Source organism: Rhea pennata, chromosome 2 (genome assembly GCF_028389875.1).
Source record: "Rhea pennata isolate bPtePen1 chromosome 2, bPtePen1.pri, whole genome shotgun sequence".
NCBI classification, from domain to species: domain Eukaryota; kingdom Metazoa; phylum Chordata; class Aves; order Rheiformes; family Rheidae; genus Rhea; species Rhea pennata.
The window spans coordinates 14,916,696-14,929,596 of NC_084664.1; the positions used below are offsets into that span (position 1 = coordinate 14,916,696).

At 47.1% G+C, this 12,901-nt stretch overlaps 1 protein-coding gene across 1 annotated transcript; it reads left to right on the forward strand.

The window, feature by feature from the left end:
* Positions 1-246: 246 nt before the first annotated feature.
* FZD8 (frizzled class receptor 8) lies at positions 247-2,958 on the forward strand. Its single transcript, XM_062567676.1, has one exon. It carries the CDS (start codon positions 324-326, stop codon positions 2,322-2,324), a length of 2,001 nt encoding a protein of 666 aa, XP_062423660.1. The 5' UTR covers positions 247-323; the 3' UTR covers positions 2,325-2,958.
* Positions 2,959-12,901: the final 9,943 nt, after the last annotated feature.

A 12,901-nucleotide genomic window follows, 5' to 3' on the forward strand; every position in this document is an offset into this window, starting at 1 on the left:
AGCCATCTTGACCGCGCCGCGCGGGGGCCGGCGGCGAAAGTTGCGGCGCCCTCGCTTCCGCCGCGCGGGCGCGGAGCCGGCGCCCCCCGCTCAGCCGCCGCCGGGAGCATGAGACGGCGGCTGCGGAGCCTGCCCTGAGCGGACCCGCGGCGCGGAGGATCCGCGGGGCCGCCCCGCCCGGGCGGCCGGGCCCCGCGCAGCCCGCGAGGGAGCGGGGCCCCGCGGCGCGCCCGTGCCCGCGCCCGCCCTACGGCCCCGCGGGGGGCAGCCGCGGCCGGGAGAGGGCCCGGGGCTGCCGGCGGCGCCGCCGCCGCTCGCCGAGCATGGAGTGGAGTTACCTGTTGGAAGTCACCTCGCTGCTCGCCGCCCTCTGCCTGCTGCGGCGCGCCGGCTGCGCCGCCGCCTCGGCCGCCGCCTCCGCGTCCTCCTCGTCGGCCAAGGAGCTGTCGTGCCAGGAGATCACCGTGCCCCTCTGCAAGGGCATCGGCTACAACTACACCTACATGCCCAACCAGTTCAACCACGACACGCAGGACGAGGCCGGGCTGGAGGTGCACCAGTTCTGGCCGCTGGTGGAGATCCAGTGCTCCAGCGACCTGCGCTTCTTCCTCTGCAGCATGTACACCCCCATCTGCCTGGAGGACTACAAGAAGCCGCTGCCGCCGTGCCGCAGCGTGTGCGAGCGGGCCAAGGCCGGCTGCGCCCCGCTCATGCGCCAGTACGGCTTCGCCTGGCCCGACAGGATGCGCTGCGACCGGCTGCCCGAGCAGGGCAGCCCGGACACGCTGTGCATGGACTACAACCGCACGGACCTCACCACGGCGGCGCCGCCCGCCAAGCCCCCGCCGCGCGGCGCCCGCCCCGGCGGCCCGGCCCGGGCGCCGCCGCCCGCCGCCGCCCCCGCGCCCGCCGCGCCGCGCCCGCCGCCGCCGCCGCCCTGCGAGCCGGGCTGCCAGTGCCGCGCGCCCATGGTGTCCGTGTCCAGCGAGCGCCACCCGCTCTACAACCGCGTCAAGACGGGGCAGATCGCCAACTGCGCCCTGCCCTGCCACAACCCCTACTTCAGCCCCGACGAGCGCGCCTTCACCGCCTTCTGGATCGGCCTCTGGTCCGTGCTCTGCTTCCTCTCCACCTTCGCCACTGTCTCCACCTTCCTCATCGACATGGAGCGCTTCAAGTACCCCGAGCGGCCCATCATCTTCCTGGCCGCCTGCTACCTCTTCGTCTCCCTCGGCTACCTGGTGCGCCTGGTGGCCGGCCACGAGAAGGTGGCGTGCAGCGGCGGCGCGGGGGCCGGCGGCGCCGGCGCGGGGGCCGCGGGGGCCGGCGGCGGCGCGGCGGCGGCGGGGGCCGCGGGGGGCCGCGGCGCGGCGGGCGGCGCCGCCGAGCTGCAGCCCGAGCTGGCCGTGGCCGAGCACGTGCGCTACGAGAGCACCGGCCCGGCGCTCTGCACCGTGGTCTTCCTGCTCGTCTACTTCTTCGGCATGGCCAGCTCCATCTGGTGGGTCATCCTCTCCCTCACGTGGTTCCTGGCGGCCGGCATGAAGTGGGGCAACGAGGCCATCGCCGGCTACGCGCAGTATTTCCACCTGGCTGCCTGGCTGCTTCCCAGCGTCAAGTCCATCGCTGTGCTGGCGCTCAGCTCTGTGGATGGGGACCCGGTGGCAGGCATCTGCTATGTGGGCAACCAGAGCCTGGAGAACCTGCGGGGCTTTGTGCTGGCACCACTGCTCATCTACTTGGCCATTGGCTCCATGTTCCTGCTCGCTGGCTTCGTCTCGCTCTTCCGCATCCGCAGCGTCATCAAGCAACAGGGTGGCCCCACCAAGACCCACAAGCTGGAGAAACTGATGATCCGCCTGGGCCTCTTTACAGTGCTCTACACTGTGCCAGCTGCCAGCGTGGTCGCTTGCCTCTTCTACGAGCAGCACAACCGGCCCCGCTGGGAGGCCACACACAACTGCCCCTGCCTCCGTGACCAGCAGCCTGATCAGGCTCGCCGCCCAGACTATGCTGTCTTCATGCTCAAGTACTTCATGTGCCTGGTGGTGGGCATCACCTCTGGCGTCTGGGTCTGGTCCGGCAAGACCCTCGAGTCCTGGCGGGCCCTCTGCACCCGCTGCTGCTGGGCCAGCAAAGGTGCTGCTGTGGCCGGGGGTACAGGGGCAGGTGCAGGCGGGCAGGCCGCAATCGCTGCAGCAGGAGGACTTGGGGCTGGAGGCGGTGGCTCACTCTACAGCGACGTCAGCACCGGTCTAACGTGGAGGTCGGGCACTGCCAGCTCCGTCTCCTACCCCAAGCAGATGCCCCTGTCTCAAGTGTGAGCAAGGGGAAAGAGGCCAAAGGTTAGGGAATGAGGGACACTGGCCTGCCTAAAATGCCCCCTCACTGTTTGGTGCCATTAATGAACCCCTAATGGTCCCTATTAGGCACAGCTTGTGTGGAACAATGCGGCTGGCAGAGGCCCCGGGCTCCAGCCCCCTCCTCCCTCCCCGCCATTCATATGCAGGGAGCAAGTACTTCAAGGAGCCAGCTTATTATTTTGCTGGCAGAGGAGGGTAGAAGCTCACCCGTGTCTTGCAGAGGGCAAGGCAAAGCAGCTTCTGATTCACTCTGGACTAAGAGCAGCTTTTTACTCATAGGGGGGTCTTCCTCCCCCCACCGTGAGGCGAGTGTGCTGGGACTGCAGGTTTTCAAGATATTAATGACCAGGCAAATGCCTTATAATACAGACTGAAATCAAAACGTCTTAATTATACACCCCAGATAAATACGGGTTTCCTACATTAAAGGATGTATTTATATAATTATTTGTTACTTTGTACAGATGTGTAAAATATGTATATATCCAAAGCTATACAGTCTGTAAATTTTTTTTGTAAAAAAGTTTAGAGGCTACCCCTGTAAGAGCAAATATGAGTATTCTATTTTGTCAATAAAATGACTTTTGATAATTGACTTTTTCAAGCTTTCCCCTCCTCCTGCCCTCGTTATTCCAGCTGCTGTGTCATTAGTTGCTTCTAGTGCTGACAGATACAAACTCTGAACTGTGTGTTCCAGTCACTAGCATAGCTGGCTGTTTACTGTACATTAAAGTAGTGAGATTTATAGACATAAGGAAAACAAGTCTTCAACAAGTCAGTCTGCAAAAGTTGCCAAAACTGGGAGGTGCTTTACCATAGTTCTCTGCTTTGTGCATTTTAAACGATGACTGTGTCTTTAAGCTGAACCTGTACAAAAGAGTCATCTCACATAGGCTGTTAAGTATCCTTTATTAAATGGGTTGTTAGGTATCCTTTTTAAAATGGATGTTGTTTTAGGAGCACAAACACACTTCTATCTGTTGTCAGTGCTTTTCTAAGCACCTGTCTTTCCAGGGATGCATACTGCTGAAGTGTAAAAGGCTCATGTCTTCAATTTGTAGATTCACGCTTTACAGTGGAGCAGTGAGTGAAATTTGTTAGATCAGTCTCTCCTTAACAGATTAAACTAACATCTTAACCTTCCATACTTAACTTTTGTATATCAAATATGGTCCTTTTTTCAAGAGAAAAGGTATTGTTCTTCTGTCAGGACTAAGCTAATTTATTTGAGCAGAAGGCTGTTGAATTAGCAGAAGAATGCTTTGGCAATTGTTGAACTTTTTACCTGTCTGCCCAGTGGCTCAGAACATCATTCCTTTAAGAGGAGCTAAATGAATAGGGTTAATCTGTAGGGAACTTGGTTTCTTTTGAGTTTGGGAAAACTTTGATCTTTTCTCTTCACCAAACGTGATGTATAGTCTGAAGTTTCTTTCCCTGCTGCCTGGTTCCTCTTGTTGCAGACCAATTGGCCACCATGGAGCCTTAAAGTTCTTCAATTAAAGGGACGTGGGACTTTTTTTTTTTTTTTTTTTTTTTTTTTTTTTAAGAGGAAGACTTGTAACAGTTAGTGAACACCAGAGGGAAAAGGGAGAACAGCCTTTTAAACAGCTTTTCCCTGCATTGTTAGCCAGACTGCAGGCAGCAAGGCATGGCTTGAAGCATTATAGAAAAGAGCTATGAATGCCCTACAGGTGGTCTGCTCACATAATCTCCCCAATTTAAAACATTTTCCTTTACAGGACAATTGCATTACAAAACTCCCTTCTCTTTTGCTCCTAATTGAACCAAAGAACAACTACAAGATTTTCTTTAAAAAATCTGTACAAAAAAAAAAAAAAAAAAAACTTAACTAAATTTTAGTCTGTTTCCTGAAATGGAATTACTCAGAATACCAGAAGTAAAACCTGCATTAGACAATACTTTAGTCCATTTTTTTATGCTTTCTGCTTATACTCTGTCAAATTAGCAATAATTTAAAAGCAATTGGTTAGGTTGTGTGTTAGCCCCAGGTCCCTTATTAACCTGTCAATCAGAGTAAGAGATGGGCAGCTACCCTACTAATGACACAGATATCAATCATTATTTGTGGGAAAAACTTTCTTCCATTGAGCACCAACTGGACTATTGGTGGCCCTTTCCAAGTTCCCATAACTTAATAGATTCCACTTCTACAAAGTTACCAGGATTATGAAAAGGAAGAATTGAAAACACCGATTTCTTCAGCTCTTAGGAAGGAAAAATATTTTAACTTGTCATATGTTCCACTGAGTTATGCTTAGTGCTTATTTTTATACCATTTGACCAGAATTACAATATTGATGTATGTACAAATTGATCAGGCCTTTTCTGGACTAATATTTTCCTTTAGGTAAGTTACACTGTTAAAAGCAATGTTTCCAACAATGCAGGTATTGCAATACTTAAATCAATGTGACAATTTTCTTTGCCTCTGTGGCGCTAAGGTAGAAGTTTTCTTCCTGCTAGGGAAGTACTACATACGGAAGCACAATCACTCGCCAGATAACATCTGTGTTCCTTCCCTTCCAGTGGATTCTAGCAAGGAAGGAAAAAAAAAACCAAAAACAAAAAAAACACACTCCGAGCCAAAACTATTCTGTGCAAATTTTTAGATAGGTCTCTTCCACTCTTCCAGACTGCTAGTACAGGTTGCTAAGAGCATTTTTAATAAAATGATAGGAAGCAGTTCTGTGGCTTAACTTATCCAGGAATCAACTAAGAGGTGCTCTAGGTGAACTTAATCAGAAAAGCTGTCTCAGAACTAACAAGGTTAGCAAGATGCCTGCTTTTGCACTTGGAAATGACTAAGCAATAGTGTAGAGATTAAACACATAAAGATTAGACAAAATATAAGTCACTAGAAACCTAAAACTTGGGAAACTACTAGAGAAGTTAATTTGCAAGTAAAGATTTTTTTTAAAACAGGTCAAAAAAAACATTTAGGTATACAAGAAATAAAAACCTATACTTAAATTGAACTTCACTTTTTCACATTATTATAATGCACTTTATCAGACTTCAAAGATAGATGTGCTATGAAGACACATACACACGTGCACGCACGCACACACACTCAAAATGATGAGGTGGCAGGAGTTATATATTAACTTGCAAGGTCTGATGATATTACATGCTACTTAAAGTTACCAGAGAACTACTGAAAGCATAACAGCAGATGGGGACAGACCCGCCGAGCATGGCCTGTGCAGCCCTGCGCAGGCACGGGCCTGCCATGGGCAGGGGCAGAGGGACGGGCAATCTCTACCATCTCTTACGCATCTCCATAGCACATCTTGTATAGCAACATTTTGAAAGCCAGATACAAGGCAACTAACAGCCTCTTTAGGCTAATAGAAAGGTCTGATTGCTCCATTCAGGAGAGTGACTTAAGTTAGCAGAGAAACACAAGTTGGGTCTTTTTCCTTCTCCCTTAACTAACATATCTTTACAATGCTACTTCTTTCTGGGACCCTTTCCTGCTTTATGTCTTCCTGCTTCAAAAGGAAATCCCATGCACTATTCTCCTCCTGCTTTAATGACTGAATAATCCTGCAGCCTCCTAAGGAGCTGTCCCAGCTGCCTGTGGGCTTTTTAAAATGAGGCAGAGCAGTCCAGGTGTGCTAAAGGCACTCAGGAGTGATCCTGCCCCTGGGCCCTTGTGCTGCTTGCCTTAGAGCTGCATGGCAGTGTCCTGCAACCAAGTTTCTCTTACACAGGGTAATGCCTGAAGCTTTGATAATTACGATTGTCATGGGAAGGAAGGGAATTTGGATGAGGTGGAATTGGGAAATTCTTATACCTGGAAATAATGTGAATGTAGCCAGACGTTCTGGGAAACTTTTTATAGTTCCTGCAATAAAAGACATATGAAGGCCAAGATTGGTACACAAGGAGTGTTTTTGCTTTCTTTCTGAAACAATATTTGAAAAACAAAGTATTGTGGTGCTCCCCTCTTAAAAAGTTAGTCCAATGTGCATGGCCAATCCTAAAAAGGCCCCAAAAATATAGGTGAGTAACACTGAGACAAGGGGGTAATTTCACACTCTCTTCAGCGTGCTTCACCAAAGCTCGAGAGCCTGAGTTCAGATGCCTTGCTGGACACCTGAAGCTGATGTGTAGGAAAATCAAGTTTTCCACGAGAGGAAATCAGTACTGAAAGCCAAAGCAGAATGCCCACATTTGGAAAGGAATCTGCAGCTCAGAAAGGAATACCAGAGTTCTTGGGTGAAATCCAGGTCCACTTTGAAGTAAGTGTCAAAACTTCAATATAGGCAAGATGTCACTGACTCCAGTGCCCATGTTCAGCACACTTTTTTTCATGAACACTGTATGAGCTGCAAAGCCAAGGCTAGCCTGCATAGTAAGTTACCAATAAAGACATAGAACTTTTAATGGCACACACAAATCATCTGTCATGGGGGAAAACAATGCAATGGTGAACAAATGTTCAAAAAAGACAAAAGAAAGACAATCTTGGAGTGCAAGCTCACCTCCATTCAAAATCATGCTAGAAGAAAGGTCAATGTGGCCCAGTTAAACCAGCTTTTGGAATCAAAAACAGTTTCCAAAGCACCTGCTACAATATGCCCAGAGCATGCCTTGCTGCTGCCCCCTGCTTTCTGCATGGCCTGTGTTTCACAGAGCACACGTCTCCTTGCCCCATATCCAGCCCAGAAGCCCTCTGTTCCTAGCAGGGAGCAAGGGTGGAATGATCCCTTTCCTCGTCCTGACCCCACTCCCTCTCTTTCTGCCCTGCACACCAAAACTGGGTGGAAGAGAAAAGGTAGCACACGTCTGCCTAGAATTAAAGAGCTTTGGTAACAAAGATCACCTTGAAAGGGACAGAATGACCCTGAGAAGAACAAGAAAAGTGATATACAGAAGACAGTCCAAGGAAGAAATATTAAGCAGGGCAGACTGTCTGCATATGGTCATGATTTTCTAGGCAATTTTCAAGAGAACTCAATTACAAATGTTCAGACAGCTCTATTTACTTAGGCTTTTATAAATGCCCATCATTACTGTAATCAGGTATCTGAATTTCACTAGTTCAGCAGAAAGGATCACACATGAGAAATGAATGCTATAGTACTACAGAAATAACTAGCGTCTAGTATTAAAATGTGGAGCCATAACCTAAGGTGACTAAGGATGGTCAAATCACTTCAGAAACTAGTTCCTAAAGTCAAATGCTGAGTCAAGCTCTTTGAAGGCTGAGCTAATACTTTTCCACTCTTACACGTCTCTTATCTATGATCTCAGAATACTTTATATTCATGAGTGAATTCATAGTTGAATTTCTTCTTGGAAGACAAAAATTGCAATAATACCAGGCTCACAAAACTTAAGAACACAATGAGATTTGATGGAGTTAATTGAAAAGAAGCAGAGCAGCCTGTGGCCATCACCTGAGGCTTATCAAACTCAGTCTGTTAAGTATACCGAAGGGCTAATGATGCATCATCTTAAAAAAAAATAAATAAAAAAAAAAAAAAGAAGAAGAAGAAAAATGACACATTCTTCCCATTCTCTTAACACAATTGTGGAAAAGACTATTTATAGCGGTTTCCTAGCTGTATCAGGCCAAAAGTGCTAGTAAATAACCTGCCTGTGATAGGAATCGCTGTGCAGAAGCAGCCCGCCGGGGCTGCGCGGGGGCCGCGAGCTGGGCCGGGGCCGGGGCCGGGGCCGGGGCCGGGACCGGGGCCGGGGCCGGGGCCGGGGCCGGGGCCGGGGCCTGGCGGCGCCGCGGAGCATCCAGCAGTGCCCTCAGCCGGAGGAAACCGGGAATTTCGGCTCCAGCGGGCTGGGCCGGGCCGGGCAGGCGCCCGCGGTGCGGCCGGGCAGGGGGGCACCCGGGGCTCGCTCCGCCTGGGCCTCGGCTCCAGGCCCCCCCCCGGTTTCTGCGGGGCCGTCCCCCTTTTGTGTCACCCCTCTCGCGGGTCCCCCCTCATTCTGCGTGTCACCAATCGCCGTTTCCTCAGTGGCCTGCAGCCAGCGTCTTTCTCAAATTTCTTCTTTCTAGCCAAAACGCTGTGTGTCCCCAAATCCACGGCTTAAACCCTTGCAACTTTCCCCCCCTCTTGCCAGTGGTGTCGCAAGGGCAGTGCCCCCCGGGGAGCGGCAAAGGGAGGGAGCCGGGTGCCGGGCGCAACCGCTGCTTTCCCAGCAAAACTGAAATTTAGTCAGAGAGGCATGGGCCAGTTATAATTCAGACCCAATCTACTACAGAGCAGAAAGTTGGGATATTTCATTTGGACATAGCCTGACTTTTTTGATGATGTGTTTCAGAAAAAGAAAGAAAGAAAGAAAAAAGGGGGCAGGGGGGGTCCTTTCCACGACAATTCCATTTCATTTTTGCCATGATGCAAAATGGCTTGACCAAGCCATTTTTTACATCCCCTGAAACTGAAACAAACAAAAAATTAGCATTTTTATGCTGTAGGAACTGTTTTGTCTCAAAATATCTGTTAATCACGATAATCTCATCATTTTTCAGCAGCTGAAATGGTCTATTCAGATATGAATCAGAGAAGGTAGCACTTTGGTTAATGTAAGCAAAGAAGGACTGGCTCTGTGTCCAAATGCAGGATAGGAGTAAAAGTAAAGCTAAGTTTCCTGAAGGGGAGGGGGGCAGTTTCCTGGGGCCCTTGCAGCTTTAGCGCGGCGTGTGCTCCTGTACGTTGCTGCCATCTGGAGCTGCACACCACTGCACGCCAGAGCAAGAGAGATCAGCAACCACACTACTTCGGCTTCCTCCAAACCTGCTGGGCAGGAAATGCAATTAGAGCTCTAAGTCCAAATTCTCTCTCTTTTTTTTTTTTTTTTTTTTTTTTTTTTTTTTTTTTTTACAAAATTCCAAGAGTGATATTTCGGCTATAACAATTAGGAAAACCATCTTTTTCCAGCGTATAGAGCAGTGCACTAGGAATCACCAGATCAGGAAACCACCGAGACCCACAAGGAGCTTCGTTGCTGCCATCCTCTAGCTCATTAGTGTACACGAATTGTGTGTGTTGTTTTTAGCAGCTAAAGAGTTATTTATGGTTTCTATGTTCTCAAGCCAAAGTGAGTGAGGGGTGCAACCGGGGCAAATGCATCAGAGCTATGCAAATCAGTGACAAGGCATCATGAATGCAAGCTGAGCAGAATTTAAATACAATCCATGAATGAGAGGAAAGATTTACATGAAGGGAAGAATCATTAGAATCTGATTTAACAAGCAGTATATAAAATAGGCCTTTGCAGCTTAAAATGAAGCAAGGCACATTCACGTTATACACTCTTAATGAAAAAAAAATCACAAAAAACCCTAATTTATTAGCAGAGCTTGGAATAGAAATGGTTTTTACAGAGTACCTTTAGATCCTGATTCAGAAACTTGTGCTTGATTGCTTTCTTGAATAGAATTGGATCATAAGCATGTAGGGTGGTAAGGACTGTTAAAGTGCATGCCAAAGTCCTATTGATTTCCGTGAGATTTTAAAAGATGCTTAAAGTAAGCCTATGCTTAAATGTTTTCCTGAATAAGAGTGCTTTTCTGAATCAGGGTTTAACTCATGAATTTATGCAGTGCTTTCAAACATAATTTCTCCTGGGAAAAATAGGGTTGATGAGAACAAAAAAGTATATATTTCTGCATGTCTTAAAAGAACTTTTTAGAGAGTTATTCAGGGGAGAATTATTCAGGGGTGAATTTTCTGTGAGATTCAAAAGCCAACAGCAAAAAATCTGTGGAATTTTAAAGTAAATAGTGTTTGTAGTGCAACTTTCATGTGCTCTATATTGCTTTCATCCTAAATTATGGAAAATTTTTATATTGTTTTTAGTATTATATAGATAATGGTGGCCTCTTGGAAGAAAAGGGTTATATTATTTTACAGTAGGTGATATTATATTCTATCTTTGATAAAGGTAGGAGAAACTACTTTTAAGAAAGTCCCACTGTCCATAATTTCCAAGTAGTGGTCACAAACTTTGGTTTAATGTCTCATAAAATGCAGTATGTCCACCTCTGAATATCTTGCCTTTTGAAGTAATGATTGACTTGGGACTGAGGGGGCAATTCATAAGTTTTCAGGGTGTTGTGGTGGAAGCTTGCAAGATGCCTTTTTGAAGTCTATGAAATGTATGACCACTGTGGTTTTGTTTTTTCATTCACTGCTCTTTTCCTAAACAATTCTACTGTGAAAATGTTTGATACATGATATTCCAGGTCAATGGTAGTAATATTCTCCTGACTTTGCTTTCACTGTCTTTTCCACTGAACTGAAAAAAATTCCCCATTTGGAGACTGATAACATCCTTTATAGTAGTACATCTCCAGGCATTCTTGATTCTTAAGTAATTCTTGATATTTTGATATGAAAATATCTTTTGATATATTCTTTTTTTCTGTTAGTACTATGTTTCGTTAAAGGCTCAAGATGATCAACTCAAGATTAAGACATCTAAATGCAAGTAAGTGTTTAAATATGGTTTTGTACAGCTAAGCTAAACTCCTGTTGCAGTAAGTGGAGTTTTAGTAATGCAACCAGTGGGTCCTGCAAGGTGAGTCAGCTCACTCTGAAGGAGCTTGTGGGCCTTAACTCCATTTCCCAGACAGAGCGTAACTGAGGCAACGACCAGCTGGGGTTTGAATCTGTTGCCTCCACTCTGGTCGATAAGCTCGCAAGTAGGCACCTAAATTTAGCTGACTTAATTTTGAACTTAGCCCTGATGAGAGATTTTTTTTATGTGATTTGCTTCACTACTGCAAGATTTCAGTATTTTCTCAGTGCTATATTCTTTAATTGCAGCTTTCTCAAATTTTACACCTTCTTCTCTGTTCTATTATATCTTTACACACTGTTCTTGGTGCAGCTTCTAGCTTGGATTGCCAATAGAGCAGTTTCTTGGTCACTGGTGCTGAACTATGTGGCCCGCTCAAAAACAACCTGCACATTGTCCGCTAAGGGTCTGGGAGGAGGTATTCTTGACAGGACTTTTGATTGGTGCCATTATAATTTGCAGGAAAGAGGTTATTTTATTATCACCTCTTTTGGTGGCCTCCTCATCTATGATGATATCCAGGTACTATCTTCTGCCTCTTTTTGCATGATATTAACTTCTGTGAGGATCTTTATTTTATACTTTAAGATTTATTTTGCTGCTACTTCATTTCCTGGCAACACTAGGGAGGCTATCATTTGTTTTGGTTTGCTTCGTTTCTTTTTGGTTTTCTGTATACTCATTTATCCAAACTAGGTTGGCTTATAGTGCGTAATGATAGATCTTTATCCATGCAAGTTCCATTAGTTCCTCTAGAGAGCAGCAAACGTGTTCAAATGAAACATTAACCTGATTCAGTCTAATATTCTCAGAGACATCCACTCAGTTTATTAACTGAGCTAGCTAAATACTGATAAAAGGCAAGAATTATGAGGAAAGGAAGCCCAGTACCCAGGTCTGGCATTTGCAAGCACTGTCTGAGAACTGTCCTAGCTAGTGCTAGCATGTGGTGTGGATACAGCCTTCTCCCCCGCAGAAAAGCTCTTCTTGAGCCTAGCCACTGTTCACCAGCACCTTATGGCATGGGGCAGAGGGACCTGGGGTGTGACCTGGACCAGGCACCTGGCTTGGGTGAAGCTCTGTGGGCTATAAAACTTCCTCTACATATGTTCTTGTTGCCTTTTTTTGAAGGTCAGCTTCTATCCCAGTAGACTCAATTTTCTGAATGTCTATACTAAACCGATTTTTTTCTGTCCACCTCCAAAACTGAAGCGATAAAGAGCATTTATGCCTGTGGCCTCAGTGCTCCTGGAAGGAACTTGTGGGCCTGTTTCCAAATCGTCGAAGGTGGCAAACACTCAGGGACATCATGCAGGCCGGTAGTGAGTGCCTGGGCAGAAAGCACAGCCATTTCGCAGAGTTTCAAGACAACAGATAAGGTATATGTCATATTGCTACCTGGGCTATTCAAGGAAAAGGTCAAAAATCTTTAGTATTTTCCAGAATAAAACACCTTCCTGTCCTTACTCATGCAGGACTGTCAGCCAAGAGGAAGTGCTTGCGTTTGCCAAAAAAACACCCACAAATTCTCCATTCCTTACTGCCATCAGTAGGCGTTTGACAGATGGGGCCCTGTCTCCTGACTTGTGCTAGGGTTTAAGGAAACTTGGCACTGGACAGTGAGCCAGACAGAAATTTTATGGAAGGTAGTCAAAGTAAGGAAAAGTCTTCCTAGTCTTCCAACTCTTCTTCAGACTGACGGCACCACTATGTTTTTGGACCCAGTAATGCTTACATCTTTGAAAGAAGGACAAAGCTCCCTCTGTTCATTCAGATCAGGCTCCAGAGCAATCAAGAGCTGCCTGCCCAGGCACTTGGACAACTCACATGGCCATAACAGCAAAGGGAACTCATAGTCTAATGGGAAAACCCGTAAATGAGCCTGCAAAAATCTCTAGTGCTTCCAGCCCTGTTGTCAGTAAGGGTTTCCAACAGTCAGGCTAACTGGCCTGTGCTTGAGCTTGTATAAA

Coding starts and splice junctions, on each gene's coding strand:
- FZD8 (XM_062567676.1), top strand. CDS start 324: ATGGAGTGGAGTTACCTGTTGGAAGTCACCTCGCTGCTCGCCGCCCTC.